General features: G+C 35.8%; 1 protein-coding gene and 1 long non-coding RNA gene across 7 annotated transcripts in view; one reads left to right on the top strand and one right to left on the bottom strand.

Annotated features, from left to right (window-relative positions):
- Nucleotides 1-21251, bottom strand: part of LOC129049067 (uncharacterized) — a 239567-nt gene that overhangs the window by 16381 nt on the left and 201935 nt on the right. The gene's annotated exons all lie outside the window — the stretch shown is intronic.
- LMO3 (LIM domain only 3) overlaps nt 1-21251 on the top strand; it is a 238396-nt gene that overhangs the window by 177799 nt on the left and 39346 nt on the right. The window contains exons 1-3 of one of the 6 annotated variants that reach the window (XM_009247520.4): nt 441-606; nt 2404-2470; nt 7654-7867. In XM_009247520.4, the coding sequence (XP_009245795.1) occupies nt 7662-7867 (206 nt within the window). In that variant the 5' untranslated portion in view covers nt 441-606; nt 2404-2470; nt 7654-7661. 6 annotated transcript variants of the gene reach the window in all.

Below are 21251 nucleotides of genomic sequence, written 5' to 3'. Positions count from 1 at the left end.
GTGACAAAGTGGTTAATGTCTTTGCAGGTTGGTGTTGATATCAGGAATCTCACTGCCACAGTCCAAATAGAGTACTAATTACTGCGAATGATGTCACCGTAGGCAGAGGAATAATCCCATCATTTAATTAGTTGAATGATTTAAACAAAGATTTGCATAGATGCACTAATCAGTTGCCTTGAATTACAGAGCAGCAGTTGCCAGCGAGGGGTAACAGATCATACAGTTGGAGGGAAAAAAAAATCTCATCTCCTTGAACATAATTAATTTAATTGTCCTCATTAGCTGTACCATTTGTTTTGATTTTATTTCTCCCTTTCCCCACACATACTTCTCCCTCCCTCCCTCTTTTCTTCTTCTCAGTGCATTGGCTGAGACAGAGCGCACGAGACACACACACACACTCACACATACTGGGGTGTTTTCAGAGTGGCTGTAGCAGAGAGGTGGGGTAGAACAGCGGGGAGCTGTGCGGATGGGTGAAGTGCACGTATGCCTGCCTAGACGGGCCAGAAAAGCCAAACTTAAGAAATCTGCCTATGTACAGAACAAGTCAACTAAGGGGTTCTCATTAATCTACCGTCTGTGAATATCGTTATTTTTCAGGTTAGTTCTGAGTTTTGTTGCCTTTTAAAGGGACAGGAAAGCAAGCCACAGGCTATTTTATTATGAGCCTTCAAAAGAGAGGGGGTAAAAACTAGTTATCAATGTTGTGCCTTTATTCTTTATGAAGAAAAACAAAATTTAGCTTAAATACTCATGGGGGGGTGCTTTGATTTTTTTTTAAACTAGAACTAGATTAAAACTGATGGTGAAGAGAAGAAAAAAAGTTTTTTTGTAGTTCAACAATTGAATATTTCTTGGCTCTTAAACATTTCAGTGAGTGTCATTCAAATGTGGACCATTTTTAAGCTTGACCTCTGATGAAGCTTTGTAAAATCTGGTGAGGGTACTTTAAGAGCAGCCCAAAGAGAGGGTGACTTTGAAGTTTGAAAACTTCGAAAAATAATAAGGTATTTTAAAGCTACCAGTGGCCTTTATAGATGCCAAGGAAAGTTAAGAGGAGAGGAGGTTAGAGAGAATGGGACCTATTAGGAAAAAAACCAAAATCTGTCAAGGCCTTAAAACAAGCCTGTGAAGACAAAGCAGTAATGGTGCAGAAACTATGGTCCTTTGACCAAGTTAGTCCTGAAAACATGTTTCTCAGTGCTCTTGGCTGTTTTTCATTGGAGCGTGTGAGTTTTAAATAGTAAGGAATTCAAGTAATTGCAGGAAGTGTGTTTCGGGGTGGTGGTGGTGGGGGTCAGCATTAGTGAATGGAGAACAAGTTCACAGTTTGGGTCTTGGGCCATTAGAGGAAGGAGAGTGTGTGTGTGATGCCCTGAACCAGGCTTGTGTGGCGGACTTGCGGAGCAGCGACTTCAGAGAGTTCATGAATGGAAGTCACAGAGAGACCAGCAACTGCAGCCACCTCCAGGCATTTCTTAAAGGGGAGGGTTGTGTGCTTTTTCCAGGGTATTCTGGTAGCAGTTTGATTCTCTTGCTTTTATTTTGATTTCCATAATTGGTAGCTTCAGAAAGGGCTTTGGAAGGCAATTTGCTTTAAATGTAGCCACCTATTCCAAAATGCCCTGGTTATTTTAGGAACCCTACCCTTTTCCTCCGGAGCTCTCTCGCAGGAGTTCTTCTTTTGGACTGGTCCAGGAGGTAGGGTCCTTCCTCAGTCGACTCCTGCAGAGGTCACATTTTGTGTGCGGGTTTGTCCCCAGCGTTTGTGAGTAGCATATGCATGTGGTTGTGCTGACTGCACTCGCAGGCTTGTAAATTTTCACCCTGGGAAATTAGCAACAAAGCCCGATCTGTCTCGTGGCTGCTTTGCACTTTCCGAGGGCGGCTGTACTTGACTGAGCTGCAGAACAGGCACACGAGAGCGAGCGAGGGAGCCAGCGAGAGAGGGAGGGAGACAAGGAAAGAAGAGGGGAGGGGTGGGGGCGAGAGGTAAATAGTCTTAAATCGGAAGGGAGCTGCTTCTCTGTGGTCTTGACAAGCGCTGCATGGGCTCCGCCGGCTCAGTAATAACTGAGTGACCTTTTCTTTGGCTGTATTATGTCTGGCTGGGAAGGGATTGCATTTTGCAGCTGAGAGCCGGAGCTTCCTTCAGCTCGGCTCCTCGCACGCTGCTGGGGTAAGTTGTCTTGAACCAGGACGGAGAGAGACAGCCTCGGACTGCAGTTGCCTAAAAGGAGGACACCTGTGGCTCAGATGCGGTCAACACCATTACTTGGCGGATCCTTGAGGACCTCATTATTTTAAACTTAAAAAAATAGACATTCCCTCCCCCGTCTTTTTTTTTTTTTTTTTTTTTTTTTTTTCAAACAATGCTTCTTTTTGACCTTTCCCAAGGAGAAGCGCTACAAAGCAGCCACTGTGCTTACTGAACGGCCTCCCCCTGTATCGCTTAATTGAGAAGGTAAGTGCAGCAACTGTGTACACACGCGTCGGCTTATTTGTGGTGTGTGTGTCTGCGGGTGCGCGCGTGCGTGTGCGGATGTGGGTATTTTTTTCTTCCCCAGCCTCTGCTAATGAGGCATAAACTGGAGCTGCAACCCAGCTCCGCACTGCAACTTTCACTCGGGCTGCAGCTCTACTGAGACGGTTTTGTTTAAATCATGTGAGGCTTCATTATTTTTATGATGAGACATGAAATAGATGCAGGCGGAAGATGTTGATGGAAGGAGGGAGAGCGGCTGCGGCGCGGAACGTCTCAAGTACGACTCGAGTGGATAATAGTCAAAGTTCACCATGAACTGCAGTATTTCCACACCCCTGACTCCCGGGGAGAGAGGGGCAGGGAGAGTTTGGAATTAGGAAGTGTTTGCTCCCAGCCCATAGGAAAAGAATTCAGTCCTGGGTGGGTTTCCGGACCCCTCCCCCTTGCTTACTGGAATTCATGACCCCCCACTTCTTAAAGAGTTGATATTACAATCTTTTGGTCCTTGTTGACACTTCTGCCTCTCTCCACGCAGCCATAATAACAAAATGTTGTTCCTTTGCCATGGAAAAGTGGCTGTGTTTGGGCATGGGGGAGCAGGTGGGTAGGGGCAGAAGTGGCCAGAAGAGGGAAGGTCCCTGGACCAAGGTGCCTATGTCCTAATAGATTGAGATTCAAACTGATGCAGCACATTTTTTACGGGGACTACCCAGATTGCTGTTATGAAATACAAGTCAGATTTATGATCTTTTTCATATTGAACATGATATGCTATGCTAACGCTGCATGTGACAGTTTAATCAAATCCATTTGTTACCAGGAAGCTAAAGGGGGCCGCTGGGATTTTAGGATTACGGGCAGAGTTAGGGAAGCATGTGGCTTTGTCATTCGCCATCATTTTGCACACTGCGAGGGGCTCCGTGTGTGCGCCCTGTCTTGTCTGGCTGTCCTTATCCCTTCCCCCACCCCCTGCCGCCACTCCGACCCGCTCCCAAAGTGGCTTCACAATAGTCGGTCCTCGGCGGTGTAGGCTGCGCACCAGGTCCACACTTAAGAGAAATCAAGGAGACCCCCTTCTACTTCTACCTTTGGGCTTGGTGCTCAATGCGAAGCTGCTGCAACTCAGGCACGCCTAAGTCAACTCATGCAGAAAAAGGAGAAAAGTTTTGGTAAGGTTACAATCTATCATAGATGCACTTTGCTGGCGCTCTGCACTCTTGGCTGCTCAAAAGCCTTTCTGCTTTTCCGCTGCTTTTGTGTCTTTCTGAAAGAACCGAAATATTATTGTTGTAACTGCTTTGAAAGACTGCTGCTTAAACCAATTAATCTTGCTAGATGCAACAAATACTGCTACATTCTTTGCAAACCATCCCTGTGTGGCTGCAAAGACACAACCACAAAAGGCTGGAGCATAAACTCCGCAAGGGATTCTTTGTTAGAGTGTATGTATGTTTCTTTTTTTTTTTTTTATTTATTTTGCATGTGAGCTGCATCAAAATTGAACTCAGTCTTGCAAATCTCTTGTTGGCCTTTGCCAAGCACTAGCACTTTGCTGCCATGGTAACTGTAATTAAACTGATAAGAGTGGAAAAATGTCAGTATCTCTGAGCCTTGCAGCTGCATTGGAGAAAAAGGGAATCAAATTGGTTCCCAGCTCCATTGCTCAAAAAGGGGAGGGGGGTGAAGGATAGGGAAGGGGGCTGGGAGTTGAAGGGGCAGAACAGAGTTAAGCAGCTCCAGTGCCTGAGATCTGGGGACATCTATTTGCATTGTTGTCCCTTAGGGGGCTGCAGCCTGTAGGGATGCTCTGGGCCAGTGAACAGAGAGAAACAAGCTTTTAGGCCCAATCCAGTTTTCCAACCTGGGTTGGGGGCTGGGAAGAGGATGAAGATGGGCAGGAGGAGAGAAAATCTTTTGTCTGATGCCTTTTGGCAATCGAATGGCCATGTTGGCCAAATTCTTTTAATCTGTATCAATGCTCCCAGCTGCAGAACCTGCATTCCCATTTTAGCATCTTTCTGAAGCACCTCATCTCTTCCAACCCCCTTTATGTATTCCCCCTTCCTCTTCCCTCTCCCAAATTGTTCTCTGTGAATTTTCCGACAGCGACAACTATTCACTCTGTATAGTTAGTCCAAAAATGTAAGACTGTGTCTAAGTGCTGCGAATCTTTCATTATTATTATTATTTTTTAAACCCCTGTGTGTTGTGGAGTTGTGGTTACTTTGTTGTGTTAACTACTGAAGCTGAGACTGTGCGGATGAATGGCACAGAACAAGGGAACATAATGGAGGCAATCAACCGTTAGGCCGTCTCACAATGCAATCCAGGCAATTAAAAGCTCACCAGAGTTTAAATGAAATGGTTCTACTTATTTCTGCACACCACACTGCACAGGCTATTATTTATGTCTTTTTTTTTAATTATGATTTCCCTTAAACTGTCAAATAACTCAGAATGGCAGGGTCTCAGAGGCAATAAGAATTTCCCTCAGAACAATTTACATGCCAATCTAAAACTAGTTATGAGTTCTGATGTGCTATGAGCAACTTGTGAAATGTTTCTTAGCTACAAACACGTAACTCTACCCAGACATGTTCTTCTGGAGGAAGAGGGGAGGCCGCTGACTGCTTTATGCCTTTTAAGTACATGGTAACATGGTGACGACAAAATAGTTCTTTTGCTACAATTGTTAACTTGCATGGAATTGAAGAGATTCCATTTTCAAGAGAAGTGCTGTGATGTTCTCTAAAAGAAGGTACCAGGATGGAGTGTGAAATATCAAACTCCTTTTATGCCCAAGGCCAAACAGAATGTAAGAGTTTCAAATATTAATTGGCCTCTGAGTGCTAAATTAAAATGTCAACACAACAAAAACATTTTGTGAAGACAAGTAGGGTATTGTTACTTGTGCCAAATGTTGGTATCCCCTGTCTTGGTTGCAAAGCATTTTGAATAAAATAGCTGACCTTCTATGCTTGATGGTAGAAACACAACTATGGGAAATGTAACTTAGCTGCTACTGGGATTTTTTTTTTTTCGATTTTTCATCTTTGAGCTTTGTGATAAATAAAAATAATAGCCTTATAAATTTAATAGAATGGCCATTAATTAGGATGACTTAATTAGAATGACTTCTCTTAATATTTATTATCTAGATGTTTTCAGTAACACCATCCAGAATTTCATTGAGTAAATCAAAACTTCCCCTTCCCCCCAGATATATGGTTAACAGACACTTGGGTCTGTTGTTCACTGTAATTAATGGGATTTATTCCTTGTGGAACCTTGCTAGAAGAGGGTAACTAGTTCTGATCAAAGAAACTTCATTTGTTAGAAGTTCTAGAGAGTGAGATTTAGCAGAGCTATCAAGGGTTATGATTAATCTACACTAGGCCCTTAGCTCCTTCAAAGGAAAGGAACAGAAAGCAGGCTATAGGGATACCACCTGCTCTTCTTACAAATCCAGCTGTTAGTCTGCAGCTCCGGTGACTACAGCTATGCTTATGATGCAGAAAGAAAGAACAGCTACTCTGCTTTATTTCCTGCCATTCCCTCCACAACTCTACCAGACAAGTTATTTTCTAATGAAAGTTTAACATCCTAACAATATTTTGTGCAACTCATGTATTATTTGTAGTTAGAAAAGTTATTCCGCTCTGCGGATGCCTTGATGTCTCTTACCAGTGGGATTATTTTTTTAAAAAAGGTTGTGAAGGTTGTGATGGGAGTGAAGCCTTCATCATAAGGTATCAGAGGAAACTGGAGGAGGTTTAGCTGTTTTGGAGAAGGAAAATGTACAAAAGTGCAGATTATAGCTTGACATTTCTTATCCTATAATGCATGCACATTTGGTGTTTTGTATCCTTCTACATGCAAGTTTAAAACTTTATGCCTAGGAGAGCAAACATAATGCAGCAGAGGGGTCTCTGGACTGTAAGAAGGCCATTTGATCGGAGTCTATAGCATAACTGTCTTTCAGCTTTGAGCAAGTCTCTGAACCTCTCTTGGGCCTCTGTAACATAATTTGTAAAATGAGGGAATTTGGAATTGATGATGTCTGCAGTACTTTATAGTGCTTAAAATGAGTTATTTGATAAATATGAGGCATTGGATAGTTGTCCCAGCTTCTTGCTAAAGCTGGGTGTTTAATACCTAGGAAATAAGAAGACACTCAAGGTGAATATCCATTCATTCAAAAGATTTCAAACTGTAAAACCCATAGAATCCAGCTGGATTCCTTATTTATGATGGATTTACATCTTTAAAATATATAAATGTTCCTATGTTTAGCATAGTATATATATAATATGTATATATTTACTTATATATGTTTGTATAATTGTATATATATTTAGATCTTGCCTTCTATTGTTTTTTCTTTCCTTTATAAAACAAATAATTGCATGTTTATGGTAATAAGTGGTATAATCATACAGTTTAGGTTTACATAAAAGCACATAGTATATAGTTAAGTAATCTGCCATTAATATAGGTGCTGACCGATGCTTGTGAGTATAAATGTTATATTTGAACACAATGAATACTTTGAAATATCAAGGACATAGAAGGAAGTATTTGGATGCAAGCAAGAAATATAGGATTGGTGAGCTTTTCGGGTAGCTGTTCTGTGTACTTAACTATAAACACCTCTACTGCTGAATAAGGTTAGTGTAACCCCATACCAGGTGCACTCTCCTTGCACCATCAAGCACATATTAAGTGAAATTTTTTAACAGTTAAGCGAAACTCTTTTTTTTTACTTCTAGGGACTGTGCATAGATTAATTTGTTAAATAGCTTTCTTTTCAGATTGTTATTTACTCACATTTTCTTTCTAAAGGAACTGCTCTATGGGGAGAATGAAGATACTATAAAATTATTTAATGTTATTGAACTTCATATTTATAATGTCAATTTACCATGGTCAACATGAATTTATTATTATTGCCACTTGGCATGTGTAACTTTATGAATGATTTAATAAGCACTCGATAAAGTTTGAGACTTTTGTTTCCAAAATTTAGTTTGATTTCAGTATAGCCCTAAACAAGAAAAGCTAACACTCCTAGAATAAGGAGATATTAAATATTTAACTTGTTTGAGGTCTTTTTATTCTGTCTGGTAGTCTCAGCTCTCTTTTTTGCTTTTGTCTTCCTTTAGGTATACAAATGCTCTCAGTCCAGCCAGACACCAAGCCGAAAGGTTGTGCTGGCTGCAACCGAAAGATCAAGGACCGGTATCTTCTAAAGGCACTGGACAAATACTGGCATGAAGACTGCCTGAAGTGTGCCTGCTGTGACTGTCGCTTGGGAGAGGTGGGCTCCACCCTGTACACTAAAGCTAATCTTATCCTTTGTCGCAGAGACTATCTGAGGTAGGAATTATCCTTGCACACCAGTGATGACTGGATGCCTTTTAAAGTACTTTTGTAAGTGTATTTTTTGTTTGCTTGTTTCATTTACTTACTGCCAGCTTATATTCCTGAAAGAAGCTGACCTGTCAGCCTTCAAAGCGTTGCCCTGTGTGTGTTACTCATATTAATGCTTAAGTAATAGCCAACAAACCACAATATTTAAAGTATTTCAATTTGGCTTGCCTGCACACTCAGGCAATTGGTTATGGCACTGCCTATATTGAAACTGCCAGTTAATGTCAAGGATGTATTTGGTCGAAATCAGCATTCAGGTTGATTTATTTATTTTTGCTTTTTTTTTGGAGCTTAAGGGGGAATGGGGGCTAAGCATAACACAAAGAAATTAATCAGCCATTTGGCAAAATGCCTTAACTCTTTATTTTTAAAAAGTTCAACTTGAAAAAAATGGACTGTGTCAAAGAGTTTAATTGTTGCCTCTAAGTTGGATCTGAATTTATTCTTCTAAAGTTACTCAGCTGTCTTCTCTGTTTCAGGTGTGTCAGAGGAAGTCAGGCGCAAATCCTTGATTAATATCTATTAGTGCATTTATTGTAGAGTTTTGAAAACTTTCCCCAAGTGTAGATACATCTTCCCCCCGCCCCAACCCATGACATTCTAAACGGGAATCTCAAAAATACAACTAAGCAATTGAACCGCCTCAGACTTGCCAGTAGTTTTATCGATAATAACAAAGTAAAGACCTCCATCATTATAGGAAAATGACAGCCACTCTCCAACCTGTAAACATCTGAACGCTTTCAGGACAAGGCAGGTGTTCTCGGTTATGGAGCTAGGAAGTCTACTAAAGCTTGTTTTCCAGCATTAAGTACTCAACACAATTTCTGCTGAAGAAAAATTATTTTGCTTTTCAGGCAACTTTGTGACTTACTTCAGCTGCAAATTACTTATATTAATAAAGTAGGATCTATCAAATTAGAGAAATGATATATGGCATCATTGGGATTTTCATATTTAATACAATTAATCATTTTTCTGGTCTGACATTAAGCGATTTATTTGGAATTTTTTCCCTTATGACAAAATTTATCAATCAACGGTAACTCCTTTAGTACCTTGGTCATTTGGTGAGGTGTTTTCTAGGGAATTTGGTCATTCTTAGTATATAATTCAGCTATTTTCAGTCAGATCCAATCTTTAGATATAAAAATATATCATTTGATTAATGATAGTTACAAGAGGGTGAAAGCGGTACTGTTTATCAGATTCTACTCTTTCTCGCTCTTAGGACGGCCTCATCTGACAGCCTCCTGACTAATTATGGCCACTTGTTACTACTTCTCTGTGTTCCAAGTGCGTAAAACACATGCAAGGTGCCAACAATGAGAAGTCACTCTCTCCAGCCAGGATTTCCCTCATTGTGTTGGCACAACTAATCAAAATTAATGTATAATGTTCATTCTTTTAGAACTCTCCAGTCTTTGAACTTTCCTCTTTGAAATAAAAATTTCTCTTCTGCCCATTGTGAATTAGAGCCTCATTTCCACATAAAGCATTTGTATTTGCTTTTAGTGATTTAATACTGCTTTTTAGTTTTGCTTTATCTGTACTAACCAATAGTCATAGCTTTCTGACTCCTTTTGACTTTTACATTTGTTTGTAATTTCAGTATCTCAAGTGGATTTATGTTACCATTTCAAATAAGGAGTTTATATAGCCCGGGCAATGTTAAGGTGTTTTAATAAACCAAAGGACAAAAATTAAGTAAACTTGAAAGAATGTCAACTGAAATATCTGGGGTTTTTGAAAACCAAAAATAAAAATTTGCCAAGGAAATACCTATATTGTGAGTATAACATGCTTTTTGGCTGTCAACATAGTATCGAGCAAAGACAGTAATCTTAGATTTGTTTTGTTTTCTTTTTCCTTGTGGTAGTAAAAATATATGATTTTAAACTGGTATTTGATAGTCTCAAGTGTTTTGCTAAAATGCATTTATCAAAAATAGTTTTCATATCGAAGTTTTTGTATCTCTGTAAGAGTGTATGTGTTTTTTTGTAGAATAACTTTCAGTTACCTCCTGATAGGTTCCAACTTTTAATGCTGGTTAACTTATTAAAAGTATGTAATATTCTTTCCAATATAAACCCTGGTCCTAATTGCCAATATATTCATTTCTCAGAGTACGATTTCCTCTTAAATTGGTCATTACCACATTAATAGCCAGTTGTTATGTTAACAGCCTAAGTGTTGTTAACATTTCAAACTAAGTTGTTCACAGCAATCTTGTCCCTTATTTAAACTGAAAGTTTGTTGTATATAATGTGACTTATTTGGCAACTTCATCAACACTTAAAATTGCAGAAGTGAAATGGAGAATTGGTGTGTGTAAAACACTGTATTACGTGTTATAGATTATGCCGCAGATGTGGTATTTAGTTTTATGTGGAAAGCATGTGTCTCAGTGAAATTGTGTAGATGTTCAACAGCATATGTCTCTGACTGGCAAATTAAAATAGTCTGATTCTCTATGGTAAATCAACAAATATAGTCAAGCAGATTTTATTTACAAATTAATTGATTAGGTACAAATAGTTGTTCAAAAATGTTTATTAAATGCTTACTGTGTGAGAGGTATGATTTCAGGCAATGGGTGAAATTAGCTAAAGGAAAAAGGAAGGTACACCTAAAATTTTTACTGTCTAATTGTTTATTTAATTACATAGAATCTGTAATATAATCAGTGAACAAGTAATATTCTGTGGTTATTTTCCTGAGCTTTAAAAGTAATTTTTCTCATTTTCCTCCAAATTCAGCATACTTCCATTTTGTATTTTATACAACCAATGTTTAATCACTTAAGTTCTATTTTAAAAGTTGTTTTATTTTTGGCCCTTGGATATTATGTAATTTCTCTGAGGCACCAAACTGAACATAAATAACTTGCATATTTATATTTCATGTCTAAATTATTAAGAACGTAAGTAAGAATAAGGAAAGTAATAAAATAGTAATTTGCCTGTCCACATAAATTGTTGGTTACAAGTATTGTCCTGGGCCAGATAATTTTTTACATACAGTGAAAAGTAAAATATTTTTGCCAATTACATTTAGCTTCTTAATACACTTCTCCCTCCATAAACAGAAAGAAAGAAACACTCCTAATTATGAGCAATGAGTCTTAAAGATCTGTGTTTTATTTGTGTTACTTTGAGTAGTGATAATGATGATGTGATTTATAAGTTCTTTGAATGATGATTTGAGATATTAAATAATATGAAAATGTAATAATTTAGACTGTAAGATATTTTCTTAAGGGTTATAGAAACTATTATTATGGAAAATTTGATGTCTTTCCATTTTTTTTCTCTTTTATGGCACTAGTAGCTATATTTAAGAGAAAAAGAAAGAAAAATCTTCCATAGTTTGTACACTAAGTATCAAATCTTAACAGTGGAATTTTTCACTTTCCAGAACTGGACTGGCATATCATTCATTTAGCTGTGAAACATAAAATGTACATATCTGATGAGACAGAATTTGCCCATTTGTGGGATTGCTTTCCTCCTTTGGAAACTCATTAGCTAAAGAAAGAGAAGGACTGACTTTTTAAAACTTCCTCTAACATGTTTCTGACTGAAATTATGAAGTCTACCCGGTCAATATTTATATGCCAGGCAGACCAAGAAATGTATCTGTTAAAAATCTATCCAATGCATTTATAATTATTTTTATTTTTTTAAAGAGTAACTTATGACAAATAAGATATAGAAGCATCTTTGTACTTTAAGTTGGAGCTTAAAATTGATATTGTCTAAAGTAGATTAAAAATGACTGTGTAAAAATAGCAAAGTTGTAGTGATAATGTTTAAGTGACTCTTATCACTGCGATCTATCAGCCTTATTTCAGTTTGAAAAATATGAATAAAGTAGCCAGCCAGTGCATAATCAGAGTTTTAGAATTAGGAATTCTACATGCTTTTATTTAATGTTTTGCAGCAAGCATTAAATAGAACTAGGAGAAATACCGAAATACTTTCTTTTTCAACTTGAAGGCAATAAAGGATGTCAGAATGTAACCGGAACTCAACTTCTGGGCAATTTTTTGTTGTTCTTTCTTGGAACCTGCAACTTTTTGTGACATACTTTAAGCATTAAGTCAACATAGGCTGTATGTATCTCGTATCTCTATGAATGATATCTTGCCAGAGTTTATTCAAAGCTGTTTGCTGTGGTATGTGCCATGGAAGCTGCTTATAGCTTTTCCTATATAAGAAGCTGTAAAATGTCTTATATAAAATTTAATGCAATTTGCTAATTTTGTATGTGAGGATGATTTGTTTAAAATGAAACTACTGGGAAAGAATGATGCTTCATGCTTCACCATAGTTGCTAATTAACTAAAATGATCTGAAGCTTGCTATGCTGACTACAAATTTTATATGCTTTAATATAATAATATAATAACTCTAAAAGAGAAAATAAAAATACAATGCCACATGGGCATAAATCTAGCTGTAACTTTATCTCACACTGATCAAACCTGGTGCTTCTAAATTTTTATGTAAGGTCAACTTTATATTGGTACATAATTATAAGTGTAAAGGTAAATAGGAATATGTTGTCAATATTATTTTATCTGGCAATTTATAGCACAGATGCTTTTTTAATGTTGATACAATATTCATTCTTTTTTCTTTCATTGTCATCTTTTTAATATTAATCATTTGGAAGTATTTTTCCAGGAAAGCAATGTATTCTTATTATTTGAAAAACCACTTTTTACTGTTCTAAATTCTGAAAGCATAAACTTTTATATGAAATGGAACTCTACAAATAAGCTTTATTTCTATAAGCTTCATTTGAGCTTTTAAACACTATATTATTGTCATAATTTTTATATTTGAATGTCTAAGTTAATTTTAGTATTATGAAATATTTTGACATATGAGCATATTGAACTCCATATCTGTTACAAAAATACTGTTACATTCCTTATAAATTATCTTATTTGCGGCTTTATAAAAAGTTACAATTTTAAGATCATTTTTCCCTTTATTGTAGAAGAAGCATTATTGAATTCTGTTTTAACTATTTTAGCGTTTATACTACTCCTGAACCAATACAAATTAGGAGTGATAATTTCTTTTGATAATTCTTCAGAAGAGTACCCCTCACTCTGGAAAATAGTAGGTGGATTCACACTAGACTTCCTGAGCAAAAACTGCCCCCAAAGAACTTCTATTAAAAATATTTACTGCACATACAGAATTTCTTCTCATTGGTAAATTTATCTACAATATCTTTCTATCTTTAATTCTGTAATGCATTCATTTTCAGTAAATGAGTATTTACCAATATAATTATTTTAGTTTTGTGGATTTTTGTTTTAGTTTGTTTGGTAGACTTGAGATATTTTCACTGGAAATTTCACCACCCCCCAGAGTATTAAAAATATTTTATAATGTTTCTATATCTTTACAGTTTTTTATCTTTTAATAAGTATGAAATACTTCAGTCAGGATAGTTTTTACATGTAAGATGGATAAGTTAGACATAACTGACTTAGCAGAAAAATATTCTGTTTCTACAAGTGTATTTAGGATTAAATGCATCTGGAAAACCTACATTTAAGAATTGCTAAAATTGCTTATTTTGCCCTTTATAAATACATAGAATTCTGGGAAATAATTTCTATTTTTGGTTGCTCTTAGACTATATCAAAGTAAGCCAGCACTTCATTTATAAACTCACCATTAACTTCCATTAAGTGACTAATAATAAATTTTAATGGTGTGTTCTGACTGCATGAACATAATTTGTTAAGCAATCTCATTTTTAAAATGTGCTGAAAGTGGTAATTTTGAAAATGGTTTTGATGAATATATAAATTGTAGAAATGTATTATATAGTTCCGTTTTCTGCCTCACATAAAAACGAAATAGCCTAAAAAAAGAATTGCACCCACCTAAATGACCATTGTGTTTCCCTTCATCACACTGTGAGGCATTGAAGTCTTATTTTGGTATTTGGTTTGAAAACATTTTTCCAGTTCGTATGGGAATGCCTTCTGTTATTCAAAGTCATGTACTGCATCCTCATCCCATCTTCTGAAAAAATTAGCCAATGTTTCTCACTCTTATCAATAAAAAATACAATATATGAAGTGTAAATGCTGGACAAGATCTGGAAAACAAAGGGAATAAAAATAAAAATAGCAATACTCTGTTCAGTTTGCTAGGTATTTTTATAAAACTCCATTTGTATTAGCCATGTCTCTATAAATAGCCTTTTTCTTTCTTTTTTATTTTTTAGTTTAATTGGCTTATAAAAATTGGTTTATGTATATGATTACTTCTGCTGATACATGGCACTTCCTCTTGTTAAGCATTTGAAGAGGTGTGGATCTATATATATATATATATGCTGCACATACAGAGATTGGAATCTATGTAACCTTAGAATGGCCATTACCTTTTGCCATCATTGACTTTAGCCAACAAATCACCATAGCTTGGTAAGCTTTAAAACTTGTAAAATTCAAACACTTGACATCAGCTAATTCGTTAGTATTGCAAACTATAGCACTCATCTGTTCTTACAGGATATTAATCAGTCTAACATGTAAGACAACTTTTATAAAACTACAGAATGCCTAAATTTATTTCCTTGTGATTTTAAATATCTAATTCTGTTTTTCTTAGCTCCGATGGAGTTTCATACTGCCTCTTCTAGTTCTGTTTTTACTATCATAATATACTTGTTTTGATGATTAACCATATATTTCCCTTTTCAAGGTGCTTACACGAAGCTTATTTTGAAGTGGAAGTTTATAATGTGAAGCAAGAAATGTGGCATTTAGGTTTTCATTTCTAACTTTAAAGCAATTCCTTTGGCTTATGCCTTTCCCCCCTTTATTATCAGTATTAATGGATAACTTTCACTAAAGGAATTAGGACCTAAGCATATCCTCTTATTATAGAAACCAAACATGTTTGCTATCTTCACAAACTAACTACATCAGCCAACTGTGCATTCGCTTATGCCATTTTTTGCTTCTGTGCTGTATTATGAAATCTTCTTGATAAACCTTTTTCTTCTCAACAGTATTTTTGTAGTTATGTAATGATTCTCTTTTCGCCGAATTCCTTTGCGCTCTCATGTTAGTGTTTTCTGATGCAAAAATCTGTAGTTGTGGGCTTTACAAGTTTAAAATGAAATCACACTTGAGATGAATAATCATCTTGGAATAGTCAAATCCCTGATTTGAAGTTGGAAAATTAACATTAAGCTGCATGTATTAAGTTAGACTCTAATCAGCATGTGTTGTTATGATTCAATTTAATATTAAAACTCTCCAACTGGGCTACTGGGAAAATAAAAGACTCTTAGGAATTGAAAGAGTATTTGCAGAAGAGCACACCAAAGCCATATTTAAGTAAAATTGTTATTACTAATGCAGTGAAGCATCGTCCACATTAAACCCATCCTATTAATAAAAAGAGAAAATCAATTTTAGTAAACATAAATATCCGATATGACAAGGACTAGTAAGCAGGCATGGAACTTCATAAAATGTGCTAATCCTAATGTTTAACAGTAATCCAGATACCACAGAGAAAAAATAAATTCCTGCCTCATTTATGCTGTGGGATCCCAACAAGCAACAAGAGGGAAAAGCTAATTTTAGATGTCATTAGTTTACTCGTAGTTTCTAAAACTTTTAGAACAATGTTATGTTTTTATTTTAGCAGTTCTAACAGAGATGTTTATTTACCTGTTTTTGAAATTATTTTATTCTTTTTGTTTTTAAAAGATTTTGAAATCTCTTTAGTAATTATTTTTAATTTTTTTTAATTTTCCATCTCTAGGATAGTGTTTTGACATACTGCTCACATTTCACCAAAAAATAGAAGAATTAAGACTGTTACATTTTAAAATACCTTACAACATTGAGCATACCACTTATTTTTTGTTTATTAGCTGCTCAATAAAAATATATTCTTACCAATATCTATGTATAAAGATGGTAAAATGAGTGGAATAGTACGTGTTCCTTTACCTGGGTGGGTAGGAGTAAGGGAAGTGGATGGAAAAAGCAGTCATAACTTCATGCAAGTATTAGTTTCCATGAGCAGGTTATTTGCATTTTACAGGTGAGATGCTCACTTATACTGTGAATGTAATTTTAGAGTCTGTAAATATTACATGTGAATATCCACTGAGGAACATTTGCACTTTGGGAGATACAAAGAAATTATAAGTAATTGCCTTCAAATTTATAAACCAGTATTTTCTGTGACCATTTATTAGGAAAAATATTAGAAAGTTCCTGAGCTAGAAGAATCTCTTGCTTTCACAGTGCACCCTTGCCTGAGAAGCAGGATTGGGGTTTGTGTTTATGATTACTTGCTCTGCTATCTCTTTAACAGTTTCACAATGAAACCATTTAGTCACTTGACAAATATTTGAGTGCCAATACTTCATCCTTATAAATAATGAATGTGAAATACTATATTTCTAATTAATTTTATATAATACATAAAGTACAAAGTTATAAATATTTTCTTCTGTGAAGAATAAGCTATCTAGTCTGGGAAAATTGGAAAGAACTTAAGAGCAAGTTATTTTTCAAATTTTCTACACCTGATAAACATAGTCACTATTATTGTCAAATAACTAAGTAGAATATATAAAGAGTTTCACTCCAATTAAGTCCCATGGAACAAATATAGAGAATGACAAGAGGTATGATCAGGAGAGATTAGAAAATATTCTGAAGCAGGGAGGTTATAAAGTATCTGGACTTCATAAAAATTATTTCATAAGCCAGTGGTCCTCTTATAAAAGCTGAGCTTTCAGCTTCACGGGTTATATTTTGGATGCAGAGCAAGACAGACTTAGCTTGTAATTTTCATGCTATTTGTATTGTTCCATCTCTTATCACAGATATCAGCAAGTTATCAATAATTGACACCCCTTGCAAAATGCTTCATTCCTTGTACAATTGATACCTCTTGCAAAACACTTAATCATCCCCATTCCCATTTTTTCATTCAATAAATGTGATTATTCTGTATATTCTAGATACTGTAAAAGGCCTTGACATACAGCACTAAATAAAACACAAAAATACCTGTTCCCCTTGTAGAGTTTATATTCTACTTAGGGGAAATAGATAATCAACAAAATAAGTGTAGCGCATGGGGAGATGATAAACACAACGAGGAGAAAATGAAGCAGTACAAGAGGTTTGTAGAATTTTGGTTTGTGTGGAGGGAGTGCAGACAGCCTCACTGAGAAGGCGACTTGAGTAACAACCTGATGAAAGTGAAGGAGCTAGCCATGATCACGTATGGAAGGACATTCTGGGCTCAGGAACATCCAGTACAAAGGCCCTGAGGTGGGAATTTTTCTCATATGTTTGAAGGACATCACAGATACTAGTGCAGCTGGGGTGTGTGCGAGCAGGAGGGGCAAGAATAAGGGGTAGTCACTGGGTAGGTCTATGGTACCACCTATCACTGTTGCAACAAACAATGCCCCATATACATTTCTAAATGTCCCCTAGAAGAGTGATAATACTTCAATTTGAAAACCATTGTAAAGCTTATTCAGTGAGGCAGTTGTGAAATCAATTTCATTTGGGATTATAGAATTCATCTGCTGAACTGAATGAGATTATTTTTCATGTATTTACTGGAAGTTTTTTTGGATGTCTTTTTATTTGGCCCGATTGATGACCCTGTGTGATTAAGTAATAGTTGTGAAATATGAATTTGAAAACAGGCTTCTGGATTTGGTCACGTGATGATCTGTTGCCAATCTAAGGGGGATGATATAGTCACATGTTTGATTTTAAAGTGATGCATCTACATTCATCTATTAATATGGCAAATGGAATATCTAGACATCATAGTATTTCAATGTGAAATTCAAGGGAATGCCTATATTGATGAGCTAGGACTGCCAACACAGCATTTATGAGAGTAAGATCTTGGCCAAAGATGTCATCAAACTGTCCTGATCACAATGATACTGATTTTTTTTTTAATTCTTAGGTAATACAAATTGCAAAGATGTGGATTTTTCAAAGGCCATTAATTTTCTACTCTTGAAGTCAGCTATTCTAGGTCTGAGGGGTGATATTCTTGTCTTTTTTTCACTTTTTAAAAGTCAAGCCAAGCCCTATTTAATTATCTTATAAAACATGTAAAATAATAGATTTGCTCTAGTTATGAGAAATGTTTCTAAATCCAGCACTTAGAGAAGATACATTAAGGACATATTGTTATTTAAAACAATTTAGTGAATTACATTCTTGATGAGACAAATGTTACATGAGAGTTTGTTTATGCTTGTATTTCTCACCACTAACCTAACCCACTAACCTTAATCCTAGCTCACTAATGTTAGTTTCGCTTCAAGAAGAGCTAAGCATAATCCTCAAAGCCAAAAGTTAAATATTAATTTCTATTTATAACAGTGGGATTTGTATGTACAAAGTGTCTTTTAAAAATGTTTAAGTTTAAACTTTGGGTACAAATCAAAGTTCTCGAGCTTGCATTTATATTTATAAAATGGGCTGGGATGTCTTCATGGGTACTTGGCTAAGAAGCTATGCAAATGTGCTTTGAATCTTATAAGGAGGTACAGGATGAATGGCTGGGCTTTCAAAAACAGTGGCATTTATACTTCATGCACAAAAAAATCCAACACATACTTCCCAGAAAGCTAGACGGAGATAGTAGCCAAAGAGCTTTACGAGGCTTAATTCCTACTGTGGTCTGCATCTTGGGGGCTTTTTTCTGTTACAATTTCTAACAGTCCCCCTCTGTTCTTCCTGGCAGTTTCTTTTCTTGTCCAGATTGAGTTGAGGAACCTATATTCCTAATCACTTTGTGATCCTCGTCTTCCAAGGCAGATCAATTTGAGCTTGATCTTAAAGAAAAGTTGCTTGATCTTGACCTGATAGTTTGCTTGGTGTTTAAATACGCTGAAATAACCTCGTCAGTAATAGTTATTAAACAAACCACTCTCTTTATAATAGAGATGATGTGCTTATTTGATTAAATATGTTACATGCTTTGTCTTCTTGGTTAGCTCTTGATTTCTGCAGCAACCTAAAAAAGATATACTTTTTCAGGAGATTTTAAATTAATTTTTCTTAAATTTTTCCTTCCTAATTTATATGGAGCCTTTCATCTGCACTACAACCTAACTGTTTACTGTGAAGTCACAAGTAAAAGTAAAGCCACAGCTTATACTGCACTCATAGTAATATGTACAGTATATTTTAAATGTCTCACCTTGTGTTTCTCATTATTCTACTACATTAGGTATTGCCCCTCCTCCATCAATGATCATCAGTGGCAGATAACTCATGTATTCCTATTAGGATGCATTCATCTACTGTTGTTTTAATCTTCTGTGAATATCACTTCATTAAAAAATAAAAAGTTACATGAGTTCTTGTCACTTCCCTAAAATCTTCCAAACTGGGTGAGGTTACATCTAATTCCTAGATCTTAGAGGCATGTCAGGTAGCATCACGGTGAGGTATCCAGACCTGACTGATGTCAACCCCCTTCTGCTACACCCCAGCTTCACGTTCCTAGGCAACTTACTAAACCTCTCCAAGTCTCAGTTTTCTTCTCTAGAAATAGGAATCCTATTCATAAAATAGTTAGAGGCGACAGTGGAACACAGTAGGGAAAGAGCGGTACACATTGGCTGATACTCCTCCAATGTCAGCTTCTGTTGTTACGAAGGGAGAATGGCACTGAGTTACGAAGATAAGATAAGGGAGAAATTAAACATGAGAAGAAGATTAAAGAAGAGGTTTAAGAGTGATTAATAATGAAGAATATGAAAGGCTACTAGTATAATAAAATCGTTTACCAACTTTTCATGTGCAAAGGAGATGGGTGGAGAAATGTTTAAATATGTGCACTTTAGGCTGTATGGAAAAAATATCTCAACACTGGAGATTATTGGAATTTGGAATGGATTGTAAATTAAGATTGTAGTGTGCTTTATATAAATTAGGATGAATTTGGATCTTTGGGAGGATTACTGAAAATTCTATTTCCTTTGTAACTGAGGTGATAGTTTTCTAAAATATCTTATATACCCATGCTCTCCCTATTTTAGCTTATAAAAGTTCTATGGCCTTGTAAAGCATTATATTTAATATTCCATAGAGTAGAATTATATTATAAAATTTTACGTTGTTTTAGGTTTTCCTTATAGTGTTGATTTTGCATCTTTTTCTCAGGTGGCAAGGAAATTGAATACCAACTTTTTTACTCACATTATTTTTCACAGTATTCTCTAAACAGTTTGATTATATATCTTTATTCCTAAAGAAATTTAAGTGCACACCTTCAATTTGTATATATTTATAAATTGTAAATACTTTATAATGCATTTTAAAAATTATGAAAACAATGTTTAAAGGAAAAAGTAGAAAATGCATGGAAATGCTAATAATTTTTGAAGCATTTCTTAGATTATCGCACCTTAAATTTGGAGAGCACTATGTCTTAGTAGCTTTTTGTGTTTAATTGAAAGTTGTTTGATAATGATACTTGTGAATAAAAGGGGGAAAATACCAAAGCTTGGGAAAGAAGTCGTAAGAGAAAGACAGGGTAACTATCTGAAAGAAAGGGACTTTTTAAGCATGAATTAATATTCCTTGTTTTGTTCATTTAAAATTAAATCAAGGTTTTCTTTCATGAGAAATGCAGCAATGTTTGTGGACTTTTTCTAATGCTATACCATAGCTACTGGCAGCATTAATATGAGACAAGATTCCTCTCCCTCCCCCTGAAACCCCCCATTCAGGACACAGTGAGATTTTTAGACAGATAAATGCTAAGAGAACCCTGTGTACCAAAGGCAGTGTTTACTGCATGTAATACATATCATTGTTTGTCTCCTGTAGTGAAAAATACTTGTGTCGTGCTGTTAAAATGCACTCCTGACAGACCAGTGCTTGCTATTATAGGGTCCATTGCTTAAAAAAATGATACACTGACAGAAATACAATTTAAGAAAATTTAACACCAAGGGTAGTCAACCATGTAGGCTACTATTAAGGGGCCAAAACTCAAGGCCAGGGGTTTATTTAAAAAAAAGAGGCACAGTTTATTTGCTAGTAGTAGGCAAAGTTAAAAGAAAAAAAAATCAAACTTGAATTCCTTGCTCTCTAGTCTGTAGAAAATTAATGAAAGTAACAGTTCAATAAGATTTTATTGCAGAAATGTTTAAGTGAAACATTTTAAGAATGCTTTGGAATTTTTAAACAGTTACTTACCATTTAGAAAGCTGTAACACTGCAGCCCGTAACAAATTGTTAGCATTGGATCCTAGGCACACCCAGTGA

The sequence above is a fragment of the Pongo abelii genome, chromosome 10 (assembly GCF_028885655.2).
Source record: "Pongo abelii isolate AG06213 chromosome 10, NHGRI_mPonAbe1-v2.0_pri, whole genome shotgun sequence".
NCBI classification, from domain to species: Eukaryota; Metazoa; Chordata; class Mammalia; order Primates; family Hominidae; genus Pongo; species Pongo abelii.
This window is presented reverse-complemented; position numbering and strand designations above follow the sequence as displayed.